Below are 22706 nucleotides of genomic sequence, written 5' to 3'. Positions count from 1 at the left end.
TGTGTGGATGAGCTGCCAAGGGCAAGGTGGAAATTGTTCTGAGTGTTTTAATGGATACGAAGAGTAAACACGTTAAAATGTGGCTTCATCGCTATCACTCTGAAGTTTTAAAATGGAAACTTAGTGTAGTGTGTGTAAGATTAGAGGCGATCTGGCTTCACGGTCATTAGATCAGGGTTCGGCGGTTGTAACCGATGCTTTTTTTTTTTTCAATGCTTAATGTCTAAGAAGAATTTGTGTCTCCTTTCTTTCTTTGTGCTTCTCTTCCACCATCTGCCTTTCTCCCAAACCTGCACACTCATGCTCAGTTTACCTTCCCACCCAGACCAAAGCTTTGAAAGTCACTCTTCTTATATATATTTTTGCTGTTTCCCATTCCTTGTAACCTGGAGTTAGAACCAACAGCTGTGGCTAGAAGAAGTCCCAAAGGAGAGTGTGCGCTAAGAGGGCTGAGACCTCAAGAGTGGTCCCTACAGCCCAGCGTCCACATAATCCGTCCACATCCCAAAGGCCCAGCCTGCTGCAGTGAAGGTCTAGATCTGTGGGGCTCCCCTTCATGCTCCTCCTTGACTGCAAAGCTAGTGTTAACACCGCTGGATGGATTGTAGAGGCTTTGAGGGCAGAGGGGGACTCAGCTTCTAGAGTCACTGCTGTCTTGGTCATCTGTAAGGTCTCCTGGAACAGGGAATTTAATCGGATAGGACTGGGCACCACTTCCGGGTATTTGCTTCTCTCACACTTCCTTTGGGAAGGGTGGTGTGTTTTGATTCAAGACGATTTGGGGGGAAGCACTGAGCTGTGCTCTGTGTGGCTGTGTATAAAGGGTTGCATGAATCACAGTCCTTTATACATATTTTGTCTGCCAAAGAAATGCCCTCTGAAGCTATCTGAATGCTCCCAGCCTGTGATAAGTGTGTTTCTCTCAACCTGTGATAAGTGTGTTTCTCCTGGCTAAATACTGCATCTCTGGAAAATCAGAGAATTCACCTTTGCTCCACAACCCTCCTCACTCCCGAGCCAAATCCATTTAAGGCCCAAGAATAACTCTGCAAGCTGCCTGGAGACAAGGCAGCCCCCTCCCCCACCCCTCACCTCCAGGGAGATGGTCTTTTTCCCTTCCTTCTCCTGCTTTTTCTTGTCCCCTCATGCAAAGATGGGCCTGAGAACAAGCCCTTCTGGCCATCACATAACCTCTTGTCTTTATTTATTTATTCATTTATGTACTCACACATGCCATATAGCATGCGGGATCTTAGTTCCCTGACTGGGAATCAAACTCATGTCCCCTGAAGTGGAAGCCTGGAGTCCTAACTTGGACAGCCAGGGAGTTCCCAGCTCTTGCCTTTATTATCTTCTCAACAGTCATGTCTCTGGGCTCTGACTTTGCCCTCACTGATGTCTTCCCACATGGATTTTCCTCCTTTGTGGCCCTGGACACCCTGTTTTGTCCGTCTCAGTTTCTCTGTCCCCCACAAATTCTTAACCTCCTACTCCCGAGAGATGTCCTTGTCCTGCTTTCTGTTCCTTGTCATTTTCCCAAGCCCCAGCCAGTATCCTCCTCCTGCAGACTCTTCCCTCCCTGCCACACCATCTCCCCAACATCACGTTGTCTGCCGGGAATCAAGCCTAAGTCTCCTGAGTGGACAGACAGACTCATTACCACTGAACCACCTGGGCAGCCCTAACACATACATACTCTTTTTCAAAAATGACAAAATGAGCATCTACTTTCCCCTACATTATAAAGGGCAGATAAAGTACTTTTTAATCCAATGTATGAAATTTCCATGAACTCTCGAGAAGTGGGAAAATGTGGGCATAGCACCCTCTGCCCTGAAACTGGTTTAATACTCATGTATGCTCCACCATGTCTGCGGGTCTGTGAAAGAGAATTCATAGCCCTCCCTATGTTTGTATACAGTTGTCTCAAACTCTCTTAAAAGTGCACTTCTTGAAGTATTCTTAGACTGAGTATGAAACAGTAAAGTTTTGAATGAATGCGCAGCGGTTCACTGACCTGTAGCTGGTTCTTCTAGTCTCTCCTTGAGGCTGTCACTGCAGTGGAAGGGGCGCCTTCTCCCCCTGGTCGAGGGGGACCGGTCAGCACTCGCCCATGGAGCTGGCCTCCGCTCACGCGAATGGCGGGGCATGGCACAAGCTGAGGCGAGGAGGCTCACCGTCCTGTGCTCCTGGGAAGGTTCCACAGCCACACGGCACACAAAAGTCAGCTCTCTCTTCCCCCAGTGGCTGAACTTCTGATTTATGTCATTATGGTGACTGACTACCTGAGCTTCCACTCAGGCAGGGAATGAAGGTTCTTTGGGTGGCGCAGATACGGCTCGGAGTCAAGTGTGGATTCCAGGGTCTAAGTCCTCTGCTCAGCTGTGTTCGTTCTGAGTGTTTCCAGTGTTTTAGTCAGAAGAAGTCTCTCTTCTGCTTTGATCATCATCAGGAAATACACTCCTTAAGGTGTCATCCATTTTCCTAGCCTTGATGCACACCATACTAGTTCAAAGGCACCACTGTTATTCAAAAATACCACATCTCAGGGTAGTGCCAAGATTCTGCTGAAACACTGAATAATTGTTCCCCTGCCTCCCTTCTCCCCAGTATCTGTCACTTTCTTAATAAAGTCCCCAATCCTTGAGGCAACTGACATGTCAGAGTAGCTCATGGGTGCTTGGCTAGGAAAAAATATATATATACAAATGAAATATGTCTGATAATGCGTGTCAGGTGCAGTATGGGGCCAGGAAAGGGTGACCCCGGGCATGGGCTGAGTCCTAAGGGGCCTCCTTCCTGTCCCCAAGTCACCACGAGCTTCTGTTCTAGAGCTGCTGGTCCATCTGCATCCCTTTTTCCTAAGAAAGCAAATTGATAGGGTCAAAATTTATTACTGTGGTTGTCTAGTGGTCTGGATCCTGGATGAATATGTTCACAAGTAGCCCGGGGGACTGTCTGTCTTAGAATCAAGTCACCTGACTGGCACAACCAGCTCTGGTCAGCAGAGGGCCATTGCAGGAGCCAGTTTGGGGAGTGAAAAATACCCAGAAATGAGAAGTGATTTTATTTTCCTTTTTCTTTTCTTCTATCCCACCATCTTGGATCTTTGCATCACAGAAAACAGAATTAATAGCAACTTTTTTTTTTTTCCTTTTCTGCCCTAGTATTACTAGAACCTTTGCATCGGGGAAAACAGAAAAGGTGATCTTTCAAGCACTCAAGGAGCTAGGTCTTCCCAGTGGAAAGGTATTCATTAATTTAATAACATTGTTCTAAAACCACTTTGTGTATTTTTGTCCTCATGTAATAAGTAAGATTATTTATATTAAGCTGATTCAGTTAGATTCAGAATTAGGTTCAGTCACATATAGTACAGTTAATTTTTCCTTTATTCTCTTCCCTTCTATCCTTCCTTCCTTTTGTTTTCGGGGCATTTTAACCTAAACATTATAGTATTCAAATAACGTATTTCCAAATGTTCCTGGTAACTTTATTAAGAAAAGGAAATGGCAGCAGGCTGCTCTTTCGCACAACTTATTGAAAGCTTATTTTATAGAAGCCCATCAACATTCACAGAACCATGCACAATGTCAGCATGAAAAATGGCTCATAAATTAACTTCTTCAGGACAGCTGTGTGATATTTTATGAAGCACCTCTCCCCAAGCAAAACATTTGAGTTTGTGGCCCTTTGGATTTAAAATAGTTGCATTGAAATAAATTTAAAAAATAAAACAGTTGCAATGAATGTCTTAACTGCAAGAAAGATTTAGGCTGTTACTGTCCTAACAAATCCTATTTGAAATATAAGGTTCAGTATGAAAGGTAAACTCTTTTAGAACTCCCTTTATGATGCCTGTAAAAATTCACAAAATAAGCATAAGAAAACATTGGCTTTGACTTAGTCAGCATCCTTGTGGCAAGTAGTTGCATTGTTCCTTCAAGGAGCGGAAGAAGAAATGTTTCTCCGTGTTTGTTCTATGGAGTATCTCCCAGAGCAAGCCCAGCTGTGGCCAGTGTTTGAACATCCAAACCATGGGTGCGTGGTAACTAGAAACACTCTTTTACAAGCGCCGTATTACTAGTAGGCTGGCCCACGGTTGGACCTTCTGGCTCCTATCAGGAAGAGTCAGAGATGAAAACCCTGGGATTACAAGTAATCATCACTCTGCTGCATGAACCTGTCAATTCTGTAGATCCTCCAAAGAGAGAGAACGGTGCCTGATTTATGACAATGCTTCTATTCTTTCCAGAATGATGAAATTGAGCCTGCCGCATTTACTTATGAAAAGTTCTATGAACTGACACAAAAGATTTGTCCTCGGACAGATATAGAGGATCTTTTCAAAAAAATGTAAGTTCCGTTTATGAGAAAGTGTCATATCGAAGTTATCCTTGCTCTTTTAGACTTTAAAACCATTTTTTGTCCTAATATCTTCATATAATATGTTGACAGTATCTAGGAATGTCTAGTCAGGGTTACATTTTCACCCCTTAGTTTATTTGGTGTAAAAGTTCACTCTGATTTTTTGAGAAACTTTTACATAAGTTGGTTGCAGCACCTGGAACTTCCCCCCTCCTCTCCCTGCATTGGCTTTACTAACTACCTACAATGTTAACCTGCTCCTTTAGGTATTAACCCGTTATGTGAACTAACGAGATTCGATTTGGAATGTTATTATGTTGTTCAAAAGTCCATTCATTCCAATTATTTCAAATGGATGACTTACATGTTGTTTTATAATAACGCCTTTGGATAATGCAAAAGAAGGATTGCAGATATTTTCTACAAGTTAGGGGGAGTGATTTATTGCCTTTGCTGTTGTTGGGTGTTTTTTTTTTCTTTACAAACAGTCTCTGGCCATTTTAAGAGTTCACCACTACTTCAGGTTTAGAAAAGTAAGTTTAGGATTATCAACCACAAATGTCAACATGTAAATCGTGCCTCCTGTAGCATCATATACCACAACTTACTTTTTCTAATAAATTTCTTTTCAGCAATGGAGACAAAACTGATTATTTAACGGTAGACCAATTAGTGAGCTTTCTAAATGAAGTAAGCTTTTTCATACATTAACTCCATCAGTCTGTGTGCAGTGGCTTGCTTCCTCCAGCATCCTCATTGCATGCCTGCATCCTGCACCCCCATTTGCTTTGCTTCTGACCTGCTGATCTTTCCATGATGGCTTTACCAGGTGCAAAAATCAGCTGCTGCCCCCGTGTGTCCATGCGTTTCCTCATTGGCTTTGCACACTGCTTTTTTGTTGGTTTCTTGCTGTGATGTGTAGCTCTGGGTCTGTGTATGTGTGTGAATTTGATAATATGTTCACTTAATTAAATGTGTCTGTGTTTTGCAAGATGATGTTTAAGGTACTTATCTTTTTTTTTTTTTTTTTCTATTTACTTATAAGAAATAGAAAGGGAATGGATTGAGTTTAGCACCCTATAGTTGGATTCGCCATCGCTAACTTTTTCTCATACTTTTGCATGGACTGGGAAAGCCTTATTTTTGTCTTCTAATGGATTGCATGTAAGAAAAATATGTAGGTGTGAACAGAATATTTTGACAACAAGCACAACACTGGAGTTCCTGGGTGAAAGCATAGTGCATATTAGGCCAGTGGGATGACAGGTTAAATTTTTACTTTTTATTTTTGTAACAAGCTCAGAACTAATTTTAGAATGTGATTCACTCAACAACCAAAACTAGTTGACAAAATTTGCTTAAGCCCAAGAGAAATATATTTCAGAACACATAAACATTCCAACTTTTATGAAAACTAAAATTAACTTTTTTTTTTCTCTACATGTACAAGAAAGTGTTTTCAGTGAAACCCATTGAAGCTCTTGTTAATACAAAAAATGGAAATGCACTTTTTGTCTAATATGTTAAATAATAAGAAGACTTTAAATGAGGGATGGACAGTATATTTTTGTTCCAAAACAATTGATAGTAACCATTATACCATATAAAGACAAAACATTAAGGTAGACAGTATCGTGCCAGGTAGAAGGTATTGCCTCACGAAAAAGCAGCAGGCAGACTGATTTGCCAGTTTGAAGACACATAGCACACCTTTGCTGAAGGGCTTCTCCTTTCTTTTGAGTCAGGGCCCAGTGGCTCCCAATTTGTAGGGTTGCACTTGAGAAGCTACGATACCCAGAGCCTGGAAGCATGGATGCAGGAGAGACAAGGTCCCTCATGTATCAGCACAGATGTCTCTACTTTAAAGTAATCCTTTCAGTTCACCACAATATTTATTTTACTTTAAAACATTTCAAGTTTTTTCACTCCACTAGTTTTTTGTTATGCGGATAATACATTCATAATCTTTACCCAGATATTATACACATTCTTACCCCACTGTTGATCTGAAGTTAAGTTGCTTTGCCCTGCTTCCTTAACCCTTTCCCCATCTTCTGTTTCTTTTAAAAAATGTATTGTTTTATCTCTCTCTGCTTTACATGTACTTTGGGTCATTGGTCATCTTAAGTTTTGGTGAGAGAGGCAAAAATCTTGCTTTCTACTAAAGAGGGAAGATGTTTAGTGGGGAGACGATTAGCACATCATCAGTTTATCGCTTCCTAGAGAAAGGCCACTTGCGTGCTCTGGGATGAAGCTGATGCTCAGCCGTCTATTAAATGTATCAGAGACTCGATATGCACTACACTTGCACTGTTCAAATGAAGAAACAGTTCTGAAGTCTCCAGTGTACATGCTGCGTTCATGCATCCTTATCTCATCCCCTTCCTTGTATGGGAGACTTTTGTAGACCTACCCAGTAACTACTTTTGTAATTCTTATAAGTCCTGACCAAAAAAAAAAATTAATTTTAAAAGGGATGATCACATATGCTTTCTGTCTCTGCCATCCAAATTCTTTCTTAAATACTTTTCCTTGGTAGCTTTTATCCATCAATATCACTCTGGCCAGTAGTATTCATTCGCTTGGCTTTTCATTAACAATAAGGAGGCACTTTCAGTTTGGGGGTGGGGCTAATTGAATTGCTATGATTCTGGATTTCTTTAGGTCACAGAAACTACAAGACTACAAGTCCACGAAAGTAAAGCCTGTGTTTTTAATCAAAGTGTCTGCCCTGAATGTCTTCCTTTTCTGTCCTAGTGAACTCAGCTGGAAGAACTAGACAGAAATCAGAATGTCTCCTTAAAGAAGGCTGTCAAACGTAGAGAGGGTTCTGCCAGCACCTTGCACCCATAGGACTTTTGAGGACTCTCCCTCTCATTGTTCCAAAGTCTAAAGCACCCCATGGGCAGAGCACCATGGAAACCCATAATGAAAGGAGACAGAATTCACTCTGGAAGGGAGCAGGCACTGGAATGTTAAGGGTCTCTGACTCCAAGAGCCTAGATCTAAACATTTTCAAATGCCTTAGCCACATAGTCTCAGTAAGCTGGAATTTAACATTGTATTAGAAGCCCTGGATGCAATAGGACAAGGAAAAATAAAGAGTCCCAGAAACACAAAAGAACAAGACGTTGTTCGTTATTCACAGATGATTGTGTAACCTGAATATCAAAAGCCATCAAAAACTCTTTGAATAGATAAGAGAGTTCAACAAGGTAACCAGAGAAATGATGAACAAAGAAAAGAATCAATAAACACGTATCTATGAGCATTAACCAATTCTCCTGGAGAAGGAAATGGCAACCTGCTCCAGTATTCTTGCCTTGAAAATTCCATGGACAGAGGAACCTGGCAGGCTACAGTCCATGGGGCTGCAAAGAGTCAGACACGACTGAGTGACTAACACTTATTTTAACATTTAACAGGGAAAAGTGGTATTTATCATATATTAGCAAAAGCCATGTTTCTTCCCACTACCTTCCAGCTTGTGAGTCCCTTTAGTCCTTATATGCAGTTTTCTGTTCAGTGTGTTAGTGTGTATCTGCAGGAATCTGGACAGAGAGGAGAGACTGTGGTCCATTTCCTGCCTGGTTGCTGTGTAGGGCTTTGTACCACCTGCTCTCTGCCCATGCCATCACCACTCACTGGCTTTTCACAGGGAATTTTGGATCTCCTCCTCATCTAATTCTCAGTGTCTCCACATTCACTGCTCCCCAGAGTGTGATCTGGGCACCAGCAGCCTCAGTATCTACAAGGAACTTGTCAGAAACGTAGAGTCTCAGGTCCCACCCCAGACCTGCTGAGTTGGAATCTGCATTGAACATTTTCTCCAGTTGGTTTGTCTGCACATAAGAGTCTGTGAAGCACTGGATATCTCCTTGGTATCATTACTGTCAGTGGGAGGAATATGAGAGCAGCATGAACTTGTAAATTTGTTATTCTCCATAATGAAGGTAGCCATGGAAATCTACCACTCGAATCTAAAATTTTGGCATAGCTGTATTTCTTGGTCCCGTCCAGTGGGCTGAGGAAAATGTATGTGTGTCCGTATGTGTGCCAATATTATGAAAGTAGTGAAGTTGAGTCCAGAAGAGCTGGTGGGGACACTCACTATGAGCTAGCACCTGGTTGGGTACTGCCACCAACTCAGTTCTCTATGTGTCAGGACTAATTAAAGCCTCTTGGCTTCAGTTAGTTTCACCTCTCTTTCCCCATTCCTAATGAGAAACTGAATTGATTTTAGTTTTACCTTCATTGTCCATTTCACTTCAGTTCAGTCACTCAGTCGTGTCTGACTCTTTGCAACCCCATGGACTGCAACACGCCAGGCTTCCCTGTCCATCGCCAACTACTGGAGCTTGCTCAAACTCATGTGCATTGCATCGGTGATGCTATCAAACTATCTCATCCTCTGTCGTCCCCTTCTCCTCCTGCCTTCAATCTTTCCCAGCATCAGGCTTTTTTCCAATGAGCCAGTTCTTCACATCAGGTGGCCAAAGTATTGGAGCTTCAGCTTCAGCATCAGTCCTTCAATGAATATTCAAGACTGATCTCCTTTAAGATTAACTGGTTGGATCTCCTTGCAATCCAAGGGACTCTCAAGAGTCTTCTTCAACACCACAGCTCAAAAGCATCAATTCTTCAGCACTCAGCTTTCTTTATAGTCCAACTCTCACATCCATACATGACTACTGGAAAAACCATAGGTTTGACTAGACAGACCTTTATTGCCAAAGTAATGTTTCTGCTTTTTAATATGCTGTCTAGGTTGGTCATAGCTTTTCTTCAAAGGAGCAGTGTCTTTTGATTTCAAGGCTGCAGTCACTATCTGCAGTGATTTTGGAGCCCCCCAAAATAAAGTCTGTCACTGTTTCCACTGTTTCCCCGTCTATTTGCCATGAAGTTATGGGACCAGATGCCATGATCTTCGTTTTCTGAATGTTGAGCTTTAAGCCAACTTTTTCACTCTCTTCTTTCACTTTCATCAAGAGGCTTTTTAGTTCCTCTTCACTTTCTGCCATAAAGGTGGTGTCATCTGCATATCTGAGGTGATTGATATTTCTCCCGACAATCTTGATTTCAGCTTGTGCTTCTTCTAGCCCAGCGTTTCTCATGATGTACTCTGCATATAAGATAAATAAGCAGGGTGACAATACACAGCCTTGACATACTCCTTTTCCTATTTGGAACCAGTCTGTTGTTCCATGTCCAGTTCTAACTGTTGCTTCCTGACCTGCATACAGATTTCTCAGGAGGCAAGTCAGGTGGTCTGGTATTCCCATCTCTTTCAGAATTTTCCGCAGCTTGTGATCCACACAGTCAAAGGCTTTGGCGTGACTTCTTACAGGTAATACCTGAGGGCCTGCAGAATTGAGAGATGCACGGAGAGCTGGAGAGAGATCAGAATAAGAAGAGAGGACAGAAGTCTTGGACAAGCATGAGAATCCAGAATTAGTTTTATTTTCTGGTTGCTGGTAGCCTGCCTCCTGCCTCTTATGTATCATAGGATCACATTAGAGCTGCTTTTGTTAATCATTTCTTTTATTTTGCAGTTGAAAGACTGTAAGAAAGGGCTCAAGATCACTTTCCATGTACCATGTCTTTCTTCTTTAATGCTTGAAAAAATTATTTAGTTCTATGAGTAAGGCTTGTCAATTATTCCTTTATCTTTTTATATCTCTTTTGAATATTAGTTGTGTCAACATCTCTCTCTCCCAGTGCTGCTCAGGTTGAAGCCCATTGATGTCTTTTCTCAATAAGAGTACAGACATAATACGAAAGATATATTCATCGTCTCTTCATTTACGTGGTCACAGTTCTGTGAACTATTTTCTGAAGCTAGTCAGTATTATCTTTTATAAGGCTCTGAACATCAGGGGGTGTATGCCCTTAGTACATTGCTTCCCCAAATCCCAACTGCAAACCTATGGTCTCTCGCCTCAGAGCTGTGATCCATTCACCCCACAGAGCTTATGACTAAGTGGAAATCTTCTGCAGTGTTATTTCTCTGAGATGTCCTGGAAATGATCTTTCTCCTCTTTGTTTTTTCAAATCAAGATTATATTTTTGTGACTTTTAACACAAGTTTGCCATTGTTTCCTTGCCTTTGGGTCATCCAGATTGCGCTGTGCTTCCTTTCTGAAACGTGAGCATTTTCGGGAAAGCAAAAGGTTATCTGGTGGAGCAGATGTAAAGAGAAGTGAAGTTTCATATTGTTGTGGTGCTTATTTGCTGCAAATGTAGAATAAGAGGATATGATACATACATTTTAAGGACTTGGTTTTTCTGGCTGTTGTTTCTGAAAGGATATTCTTCTAGTGAGTATTATGCCCTCTGATAAATTTTGATGAGGTTTACTTGGGAGCAGATTTCAAATGTTTAGCATTCTTCTACCCTTGCAGAACTAAGATACTATTTTTTAAACTGATAGGCAAATATATTTAAATGCATACCTTTACATACTAGTCACACTTCTTAAATTTGAGCACATCAGAATCAACTGACAAGATTGTTAAAATACAGATTCGTAGGTTCCACCACAGAAGGTCCAGTTTGGTAGGTTGGGAGTGGGGCCCCCGAATGTGCATCCCTCTCAAGCTCCGGGGTGAGGGTGACGCCCCTGCTGCTCTTCAGAAGCTGCGCTGCAGGAGGCCCCAGCCTAGACCCACATGCCTCTATGCACAGACAGCGCCTGAGAACACTTGGATTCCCTTTCTTCCTTTTCCTAACTTTGTTTCTTTCTTTAACTGAGGCTCTTCTTTCTCTTAAATTCATATGGATTTGCCCCCATGATCTCCATGATTCCTGAACACTTATCAGAGAGCCTATCTTTAAACTGAAAAACTTAATCCTAATAAGAAAGAAAACCTTGTGAGTGTAGTGGCCAACCATGAACAGAACCACAGTGGGGTCCAAAAAGGCCCCTTTATGCCACGTCCGTCTTCCTCTGTGGGAGTGTTGACAGAGAGGGGAGAAGGAAAGTACCCAGAAAATGTACTGGTTATTTATTTGCTTGGTTTGAAAGCACTGCATTCTCCCTGGAGGGGCGGTGCTTGTTGCTCCCTTGGGGCGGGCTCTGGAGTTGCATGCCAGCACCCACTTCCTGAATGAGATGCTCGGAGCATGCCTTCACTGCCTGGCACCCCATGGTCCACTGTTCCATCTCTCTGCACCCCAGGACTTTTCTTCCTTATGGGCTCGAGGCCTGTTATTCATGAAACAGTTTCTGCTCTAGCACTTGCATGAATGTGAGCCGTTATTTCTTAGATTCCAATAGAAGCATGCTTCATTGGGATAAACTGGCAAAGAGCTATTGATTCCTTAGGAGTTAACACTCGTCACTCAGGGGGATGGTGGGAAGACCAGATCAGGCGAGGCCACGAGTGCTCTAGGATGACATCACATGTTCTATTGGCCAAAGGCATTCACGCTGTGTGCCCTCACTCTTCAAATGACTGTTTCAAACAAATGGGCAAGGGAAATCCATATGAACTTTTAACAGTTGTTTCTTCAATGCTTTTCCAGTAGTGCTTTTCAAAGTCTGTGCATATATTTGGGTAAAGAGTCATTGCTAGGGTCCTATCTATTGACTGAATTTTGCTCACATGTCCATCTGCCATTTTTTCATTCCAGTTTCCTCTCTTTCTTTATTTGATGGATGACCAGGGACTCAGTGTTTGGTCCTTAAACCTTCCATGAACAATAAGGAATTTTAATAGACCCACTACTTGTAGATACAGAAAGATAGATACACACACACACACACACACACACACACACACACACACTCATACACATATACACTCTCTATTGTAGCTAAGTCAATTAATAAATTGGACTTTTTTCATCTTTGCTGTGAAGTTAGGATGACAAAACTGTAGAAATTTGCTCTCTGTGCCTCATATAATACCAGGAGCCTATGGGTGCTGATTTGAAAAGAATGACATTACCAGCCTCCCAAATGTCTTTAAATATTGATGCACTTTCTGCCCAGAGGATTTCCTCAGGGCAAACCAAGTTGGATTTCACAGTGAAATAGAATTTCTGAACACTGATATTTAAATACAGATTTTCATGTTGTTTTGAGCTTGTAAATATCCTTGTGCAGATTTTCATCCTTATTACAATGGATTCATTTTCATAAATATTTACTCAAGAGAATGAAGTTCACAGTGCCCCCCAAATCTTTTATTCATGTAGAAAGATATAATGAAAATGAAATTATATTTGTCTACCTAACTTTAGGGGTTTGGAGGTTTCTTTGTTATTGTTTTTGGTTTGACATTTACATGGGTATGATTTTTGCTTTTATCTTTTTTTTTAAAAAGACTTTTTATCTCACTTTATAAACACTTATGCCAGATATCTTCCCTGTGGTGTGATGAGACCATACCATTTTCTCTGTTCATCGAATTTGAATGGAAAAAAAAGTATATTTTGTCTCTGCATCTTCAGTTCAGGGAAGGGAGCCAACATGCTACTGCCAAATTTGGACTTTTTTGAAGTCTGTTTTAGGGAGAAAGACAGGAGAAAAGCAAAATCTCTTTGTATAAACATGGTATTATATATATATCTCCTATTAAAATTACATAGTTCATTGATGTGTAATAGCCCAAGGGTGAGGAAGGTCAACCTAAATGGAGTTATTTTCTCATCATAGCATCAACGAGATCCTCGACTGAATGAAATTTTATTCCCATTTTATGATGCTAAAAGGGCAATGCAGATCATTGAGATGTATGAGCCCGATGAAGATTTGAAGAAACAAGGTAAGAAAAGTGAAAAAAAAGAAATTCTCATTATTTTAAAAATTCAAGAGTATATGCAACTTTTAAAATCCTTGCGTTTTTAGTTAAATGTATTTTTAAATGCTTTGGAGCTCTCTAGAGACAAGGATTGATAACTGACTGATTTTTTTTTCCCTAAATCATTATAAATTTTGCCTTACACCAAAATTTGTTTCTGCTGCCTGAAATATAACGCTAAATTTATTATTAAACTATAGTGATATTTCCCCCAATGTACTTTCTTATATTAGATCCTTAACGTTGCATAGTGCTTAAAATGTAAAAATGCCAGTTAGTCTCTGTTTGCCATCTCTGGAAAAAATTCTCATTTCCTATAAAAATTGACACCTTCCTTTTGTCTCTTGAGTTTCAGCAGGCTAGCTAAGTTTAATACATGATTTGAGGAGCCTTTTTAGCCATCATTTGACCCCTGGTATGGGAGATAAATGCAATTGACATGAGATTAAATAGGAATCAACTTAACAAATTGTTGGGGTTTCTGATCCTTTATCTGTTTCAGTGAAACTCTGGAAACTGTAGGTTGTTCGTTTCAATATTTAGTAAAGGACAGGTATGGGGAGGAAATTCAAGATTGGTTCTATAACCATGAGAAACACCTGCCAAAGCTGGGAGCAATGATGATAATACAGTATCGCCAGAGAGATCCAGGAGATACCTGGGCTAGAGCCTCTGGCCTTATGTCTCAGTGGAGAGTGAAGAGAGATGCAAGTTCAGTTCTTTCTGTCCCATTTGCCCATGAGTATCATGGCCTCAGTCTCCTCCTGTTTAGAATAGAGGTTTTTTGTTTTTTGTTTGTTTGTTTGTTTGTTTTGTACCTCAGTGAGCATGGACGAAAGGTTTATACATTCTCTGGACCTACATAGACCTGCATATACGTATCCTGGCCCACCACACCATGTGGCCACACCCCTGATATTTTTCTAAGCCCAACAGAGTTTTCCCTTGGTTATAATCATACATTTATACTTTCCTGTTAGAGTCTCAAATATCTATTTTCAGCCAGACTGCTTCATTACTTCCCTCTGAGTATCATAATCAACTCCGCATAGCATGTGATGAAAGTGAAGTGAGGAATGGCTTTGCAGGAAAGTTAGCCTCTTGCAGTGGTGGGGGATGATGTGACTTTTGTTGCTTACCCTGTTGCTGTGTGACTTTGAACCTCCATTCATAGACCTCAGTTTCCCTGCTTATAAGATGGTGGGGTTCATACCGTCATTCCACTAATATTCTCTTCCCTGCTTTCAATCCATTAAGTTTTAGAGGACTGACTGGGTGCCAAGCACTGTTCTAGATGCTGGAGACTCAAAATGAAAAAAGGTGGTTGCAAGCTATTGAAGGAGAAAGACTTATGACTCAGTAGTACCTTGGCAGTATGATAAACATTATGATAGAGATGTGTCTTTGATTATTACAATGTCCTGAGAGTCTATGACATTACCACTGACACATCTAGAATGTATAGGTTCACCATTTCACAAATGGCAGAAATGTTAAAGTCTGTCATTAACGAGTATGGGTGAGAATACGGTGCCAAGGCATTGTAAACTCTGTGGGTGTGTAAATTGATACAAAAAGCCACCTGGTGAATAATTTGTCTGTAATCAAGTGGAAAATAGGCCTCTCCTGCTGCCCAGCCTCTTCACTTCCAGGTCTGGGTCTGGTGTCAGAGTGGCCCAGCTCAGGCCTCAGATCTCTGCCCCTTCTGCCTGCACTCCTTGGATGAACTCATCTAAACCCAATGGCTTTAAGTGTCTTCTGTACACATGCGGCTTTCAGATTAAACTTTCCATTCCTAATCTCTCTCTTAAACCACAGATCTGTATAATAGACCTCTCCATTTGGATGGTGAGTGGGTATTTCAGATATATGTATGTTTACAATATGCTTTCATTCCCCCCATCCACAGACTATTCCTTTCCCAACCTAGAAAATGGTACCATCACTCTCCCACCTTTTCATGCCAAAAGTCTTGGAGGCATCCTTGACTTGTTTTGCTCTTTCACATCACTTCTAATCCATCCTCAAAACCTGTAAGATCCATCCTGAAAATAAATCCTGAATAAATCACTCTCATTGTCTCCACCCTTACCAGATTATCTGAGCCTACATCAACTCTTTCTGGATGATGCCAGCTAACTTCTAACTAGTCTTCTGCTTTTTTCTATGCCCTGCAATGTACGCACCACATAGCAGCCCGAGTAAACCTTTTAAAATCATGTCTAATCATGTTCTTCCGCTGTTCCAAATCCACCTATGGCTTCCCAACACACTTAGTACTTAATGAAGACTGAAGTCCAACTGATGTAGTCTTTAGATTCCTCTCCAGCCACCTTTCCAGCTACTTCCCCCTTCATCACATGGTCTTTGCAATTGCCATCCTTCTGCTGTGAATGCGGCACCCCCGGGTGTGCATGTGATGGCTCCCCTGCATGAATGCGACCTCATCAGAAGGGCTCTTGCGGGCCATGCATCGAACACAGCATCCTGGTCATTCTTTATCACTTTCATTTCCTGCTTTCTATTTCCTGCTAGCACTTTCATAACATTATATTTATTTGCTAATTTATTTGTTCTCTCACCCACAATATATGAGTTTCTTGAAAGCAGGCCTTGTCTGTTTCTTCTGTCCCACATCTATCACAGTGCCTGGAAAAGTGTCAATGTATATGCCCAAGGAGATAGACACACAGACTTTTGTTGCAGTTGCTGCTGCTAAGTCGCTTCAGTCGTGTCCGACTCTGTGCGACCCCATAGACAGCAGCCTATCAGGTTCCCCCGTCTCTGGGATTCTCCAGGCAAGAACAGTGGAGTGGGTTGCCATTTCCTTCTCCAATGCATGAAAGTGAAAAGTGAAGTCGCTCAGTCGTGTCCGACTCTCAGCGACTCCATGGACTGCAGCCTACCTTTTAGTTATAAACAGAAATGACCTAAATATCCATCAACAGAAAGATGCACCATGGACTGTGGTATTAATATATTCACATATGGACCTTATACTCTGCACACTGCCTACCACTAATGTACATCACTCAGTGAAAAGTAAATGACCAAGAGCTACTGGTATTAACTAGATAAATCATAAGATAATATAAAGATATTTTATATAAACTTATAAATAGTCAAAAATATCTATTTTTTGGATAAGTGCTTGTATATAGTAAAGTTACAAACCATTTTGGGAATGTAAATATGAGTAAAAAGATGGAATTGCATGGACTTGAGGTAGGGCATGCAGGGTGCTTCACGGGCACCTGTAATGATGTATACCTTTGAAGAAATGTAAAGTAGATAAAGGAAAAGATATCAGACAAGGCTGAGGTGTAGATCCATGGCTACTTATCATGGCATCACCTGTACTCTTCTGTACACTTGAAATCACCTTGTAATTTTCAAATGCTTAAGTAAAAACAAGAAACTTGAGGTTATTGGTGGTTGACTGGGTAAGAGAAGATACAGAAATATTGATGTCTCTCCTGCATTTAACACACTGGCCCTGCCCCTCATCACACAGATATGACTGAGATGAACACTGTCTCTCGGGGTCACATTTCAGTGACCATGGAGTACTCATCTCACAAGACCTATACCCCATTTTTTTTTTTTAGATGAAATAGGGAAATGGAATTATATCCTCCACTTTGGCTTCTGGTGCTGCACATCTGAACTTAGGGAACTGAATGTTTTGCCATCATGGATGTGAAAGCAGGTGCCACCTATTTGTGGAAGGCATTACGTTACTTGTGCAACTTGGATACTTGTTCAGTTCTGAAAAATGAAGTCTTTTGGGAAAGACACTGTGAAGTAGTATTTACTCCTCCTGTTTAAGCTGCTTCAGATGTCATAAATAAAACTTATGTATCTTCAAAACCGTAAATCTACTATGATACTCTTTCCTCCCCCACCAGGCCTCATATCAAGTGATGGGTTTTGCAGATACCTGATGTCAGATGAAAACGCCCCCGTCTTCCTAGATCGTCTAGAGCTGTACCAAGAAATGGACCACCCTCTGGCTCACTACTTCATCAGCTCTTCCCACAACACCTATCTCACTGGCAGACAGTTTGGTGGGAAATCTTCAGTAGAAATGTACAGACAGGTCCTCCTGGCTGGTTGCAGGTTAGAAACTCAAGACATTGTTCTTTGTATATGATGCCCTTTAATTGAATTTACTCTTCTCTGAAAAATTAGAGGTAGCATTCAGAGTGAAAAGGATATTTATCTTTCTCTTTAATGGATTATGATGGTCATTTAACCTTGAAGAAGGAAGAATGATATCTGTTCTGGGAAGATCTAGACTCCTCCTATGGGTCAAAAGAGATTTTTTTACTGTAAATTTAAAATATTCCCCCCAAATTACAAAAAGACAATAGCTTACTTTAAGAAGTCATGCAAAATTCCCTTTTGGTCCTAGGCACTTCAAGTATAGCTTTGTTGTTGTTGTTTAGTCACTAGGTCCCGTCCTACTCTTTGCCACCCCATGGGCCGTAGCCACACCAAGCTCCTCTGACCATGGGATTTCCCAGGCAGAGATACTAGAGTGGGTTGCCATTTCCTTCTCCAGGGGATCTTCCAGACCCAGGGGTCCAACCCATGTCTCCTGCATTGCAAGAGGATTCTTTACCACTGACCCACCAGGGAAGCCCAAATATAGCTTTCCTTAATGTTAAATATTCTAAAATTTTATTCTCTGACAATAAATATTATTTCAATTGGTTTTTATTTTATAGAAATTGGAAAATATTTGAGGTTTAAAATATGGTGAAAATGCTGAAGGTGAAAATGCTGAAATTGAAAATTCAGAAATGTAGTTATATTGTGATATTTTTCTTGCTTGTCAATGACCAATGCATAATTTTTTAACTCACTATTTTTGTACATATAGAAATCCTTTAAAAGACTTTAAGTACATCACTACATCTGTCTCAGACTACTTGAATATGAGTCACTGAAACAATTAGAATATTTTCATTTATGGCTAAAGTAGCATCATCCCAATGATAAAATGTTTACAGTATTCTTTAACATCCTCTAAAACATAATCCATATCTAAATTTTCCTGGTTGTTCCTAAATCATTGTTTTTCACAGCTTTGTCACAGCTAAGGTTTCATCCAGAACCACACTGCTTGCTCTATCTCTTGTCTGTCAATCTACAATAGTCCCTTTTTGATGACACCAATCTGATGCTATTTTAAGCTGTATCCTCCACAAAATAATCACATTATTTCACTCATTAAATTTTCTACTTCTATAGAAAGTAACTTATTTTGATATCTTTTCTTTTCATTTGTATACACACTGTTTTATTGTAAAGGTTCAATACTGTAAAATCACTGTATTCCTAGATGTGTTGAACTTGACTGTTGGGATGGAAAAGGTGAGGACCAGGAACCGATAATAACTCACGGGAAAGCAATGTGCACAGATATCCTTTTTAAGGTGAGTGTTTTTGTCTGCTTGATTTCAGCTTTGGTGCTTGTGTTCTTTTTTATTGGAGTATAGTTGATTTACAGTGGTGTTTTAGTTTCTGGTATACAGCACAGTGACTCAGTTGTGTGTGTGTGTGTGTGTGTGTGTGTGTGTGTGTGTGTTCTTTTTCATTCACATTCTTTTCTATTTTAGTTTAGTACAAGATACTGAATATGGTTCCCTGTGCCATACAGCAGGGCCTTGCTGCTTAGTTTATGCGTAGCAGTTCATATCTGCTAATCCTCCATTTATCCTTCCCCCGCCCCTTTTCTCCTGTGGTAACCATAGGTTTGTTTTCTGTGTCTGTGAGTCTGTTTCTGTTTTATAAATAAGTTCGTTTGCATCAGATTTTAGATCCCATATGTAAGTGGCATCATATGGTATTTGTCTTTCTCTTTCAGACTCTTCAGTTAGTATGATAATCTCTAGGTCCATCCGTTTTGCTCTAAATGGTGTGATTTCATTCTTTTTTATGGCTGAGTAGTATTCCACGGTGTATATATGTACCGTATTTTCCTTATCCATTCACTGTCGATGGACATTTAGGTTGCTTTCACATCTTGATTATTGTGAATAATGCTGCTATGAACATTGGGGTGCATGTGTCTTTTCCAGTTAAAGCTTTCTGTGGATATTTAGCCAGGAGTGGGATTGCTGGATCATATGGCAACTCAGTTTTTAGCTTTTTAAGGAACCTCTGTACTATTTTCCATACTGTCTGTACTAATTTACATTCCCACCCACAGTGTAGGAGAGTTCCAAGGTAAGTTTTAAAATTATACCACTGTAGCCTTTTCCGAACTATTGTGGAAATAGAGAGGTGGAGTGGGGAGAACAAATTATTCATTTTCTCAAGCATCTTACCTTTATATTCCCTTTTCCCAGTTTTTCAGAAAAAGTCAAGAACAGTATTTTCTCCACTGAATATCTCCTTCATGCTGCTTTTTCTGCTTTCAAATGGTGGCAGTGCCGTATAATGAGGCTCCTCTGGGAGAACCTTCTTTGTTCCACTTACTTTCAAAACAGTCTTTCATTTTCTTATCTATTTTTGTGCTTGCTTAGTTTGCATTTTTCCTGAAGGGCTTTCAAAGTGGAATAAAAAGATTAATAGGATATATAAAATAAAATAGATAGTGCCCATACGGGTAAGAAGGTAAGATAGTGTGATTAGAGTTTTACGAATCCCTGTCAAGAAATCCTATAAACTGTACATACCAGAAATTGGGCTCCAAACTTTTTTGAGTTCAGTGCAAGGAGAGAGGGCTTCCCAGCTTGCTCAGTGGTAAAGAATCCACCAGCCAATGCAGGAGACACATGGGACTCAGTTTCAGTCCCTGGGTGGGGAAGATTCCCTGGAGAAGGAAATGGCAATCTGCTCTAGTGTTCCTGCCTGAAAATTCCATGGACAGAGAAGCCTGGCAGGCTACAGTCCATGGGGTCTCGAGAGTCAGATACAACTGAGCACGCACGCAGGTGCACACGTGCAAGGAGAGAAGTGTGACAGTTCGCAGGATTTGTAAAACACTACAGAGTAGTTTAAAAAGCCTATGGCTCAGATGGTAAAGAATCTGCCTGCAGTGAAGGAGACACAGGTTCGATCCCTGGGTTGGGACAATCCCCTGAAGAAGGGACTAGCAACCCACTCCAGTATTCTTGCCTGGAAAGTTCTATGGACAGAGAAGCCTGGCAGGCTACAGTCCCTGGGGTCGCAAAGAGCTGGACACTCCTGAGCGAATAACACTTCCACGGACTTGTTGGTCCAGAGACGCACGGTTATTCCCCGCGCGTGCGTGCTTGTTCAGTTCCATCTGACTCTGCGACCCTGTGGACTGTGGCACTCCAGGCGCCTCTGTCCCTGGGGTTCTCCAGGCAAGAGCACTGGAGTGGGTTGCCGTTTCCTTCTCCAGAGGATCTTCCTGGGTCAGGGATGGAACACACATCTCCTGCAGTGGCAGGCACATTCTTTACCACTGGGAACTGGGAAGTCCCTGTGGTACTGAGACCAGATAGAAGTCCCCCGACCCCTCATCCTTCAAGATCCTCACAGAATGTAATATACAGTTTGACAAATAGGCATTTCAGTGATGGCCTTTTGGTGATCTCTGTGTATACTTTGAAGGTTGATTTCTTAGAAAATTCCTCAGTATGCTCCAGTGGTGTCCTGCCAAAAGACAAATCAAAAGTGAAATTCTGTGGTTGGACAGGATGTCAAGTGCATCAACCTCTGTCATGTTCATGTAACTCAGAAGAGTTATTGCAGCTTCTGGGTCAGTGGTTCTCAACTCTGCCAACATGTGGAAAATCATTGGAGGTTTTCTTAAAAACAGACACCCAGACCCTGGACCCATGACACTCCATGAATATCATTTCTCTTAGCCAAGATGTTGGCAAGTTTGGAATAGCAATGAATTCAAGATTATGCTTCCTGAGAAGTACCAAGGTTATGTTCAAGTGGGAAGCCATGAGTTTGCAGAGCCAACCAAACTGACAGGAAGGTTTAATTCTTTTTATAGAATTAAAGAGCTAATAAGGAAGCTTAAGCTGAAAAGAAGGCTCTTCCCCCTCATTTCAGAAGTGAGCAAAGGAAAACCCATAGGCAGAGCCAAGATTTTCTAAAAGGAGGGATTCTTGGTCAATTCAAGTGGACAATCAAGGTCGCTTGGGAAGCAACTCATGACATGTTTACCTGGGAAGAAACTTCAAGCAAAAATAGCTAAAGGACCACCTAAGCCATAAGAGTACTTCATAAAATACTCCAAGACTGTCTAGCCTATGTCGTTATCCTTTCAAATGGACTTCCCTAGAAAACTGCTATAAAATACTTTCCCAATTAATGGAATGATGGGACTTGTCCCACGGTTAACTATGAACCAGTAAGAATTTGAGGATTTTTACCAAATATGATGCTCTGGTTGTGGATGTGTTGGTGTGAAACTGGACTTTCTGAAGCTAAGCAGAGACCTGCCATCTGTGTAAAGTGTCAGGCGGGGAGGACTTGCTCAGCTCATTGAAAAGTTGTTTCAAGTGACCGAGCTCTCGGTTCATAGAGGGGTGTCCTTGTCCCTGTTTAGCCTCATATGTTGCTTGAGCAAGGAGAACCTTCACCCTGTGACCCCCGACTTTCACCAGGCTAATACAAAACAAAAGACATTGCAAACATCACATCAATTCACAGGAATCTTCACAGAATGAAGGAGATGTAGCCTAAGTCTGGTTCCCAAAGGAAACTCAATAAAAGCTTCTGTTTCACCAATATGTTTTTCTTCAAGGCAAGAGGAGGAGAGGGGTCCATTGCGAAAATCTCTGAAAGCTGAAAGCTCACTGGCTCCTCGGTGAGAAAGGTGAACTCTGAACCCATTGTGGCAGATTATTGAGCAAGCAATTGCACTACCATTTAGGTGAAATGCCAGTTACTAGCACCCTAATTTTGGAGAAGTAAACAATAACTTTGAAAAAAGTGTAGCTGACCATGAACTGTGCTTACATCTAACCACAGGGGACTCAATGTGGAGTGGTGAATGGATTCTTCAGGTTTGAATTGCTAGAAGTGACTTTCTGAAAGGCTCAAATTATTAGTCTCCAATTGATTTCAGGTGCTTTATTTTTTTCTCTCCTTTCTCATTAACACTCCTTGTCTTTAAAGGATGTTATTCAAGCCATCAAGGAAACTGCCTTTGTCACATCGGAATATCCTGTAATTCTCTCCTTTGAAAATCACTGCAGGTATAGTGATTCATTCTACCCTGTCTCTCCGTGTTGTTTGCTAATCCCCATTTCCCATCCCTGCTCTGCATCTTTTTGAATAACTGAACAGTTTCTTTTGTGAAGTGGTAACTACCTATAGTCTTATGGGAAAAAAAAGAAGGAACTCAAACCACTATTCCCCAACACCTCCAAAAGAGAAAAAAAGAGTCCTCTTAATATGTTTTAGAAATGCTTCCTCTAAACCAAAGGTCAGAGAGCAGGACACCTTGCTCAAAGTTCCATGGAGTTAGAAGACTTGGCAATATATTTGTAGTCAGATGTGATGGAGTTGAAAGACAGTTTTTTTCTGCTTACCAGC

At 41.1% G+C, this 22706-nt stretch overlaps 1 protein-coding gene across 7 annotated transcripts in view; it reads left to right on the top strand.

Annotated features, from left to right (window-relative positions):
• Window positions 1-22706, top strand: part of PLCB4 (phospholipase C, beta 4) — a 488269-nt gene that overhangs the window by 356741 nt on the left and 108822 nt on the right. For all 7 annotated transcript variants that reach the window (XM_010834225.1, XM_010834226.1, XM_010834231.1 and 4 more), the window contains 7 exons: window positions 3168-3249; window positions 4256-4356; window positions 5001-5058; window positions 13028-13136; window positions 17081-17291; window positions 18520-18613; window positions 22287-22366. In XM_010834225.1, coding sequence (XP_010832527.1) covers window positions 3168-3249; window positions 4256-4356; window positions 5001-5058; window positions 13028-13136; window positions 17081-17291; window positions 18520-18613; window positions 22287-22366 — 735 coding nt within the window. The remainder of the gene's footprint in view (window positions 1-3167; window positions 3250-4255; window positions 4357-5000; window positions 5059-13027; window positions 13137-17080; window positions 17292-18519; window positions 18614-22286; window positions 22367-22706) is intronic.

Source organism: Bison bison, unplaced genomic scaffold (genome assembly GCF_000754665.1).
Source record: "Bison bison bison isolate TAMUID 2011002044 unplaced genomic scaffold, Bison_UMD1.0 scf7180017864030, whole genome shotgun sequence".
Classification (NCBI taxonomy): Eukaryota; Metazoa; Chordata; class Mammalia; order Artiodactyla; family Bovidae; genus Bison; species Bison bison.
Note: the sequence above shows the minus strand (reverse complement) of the source record. Positions and strands in the feature narration are given on the sequence as shown.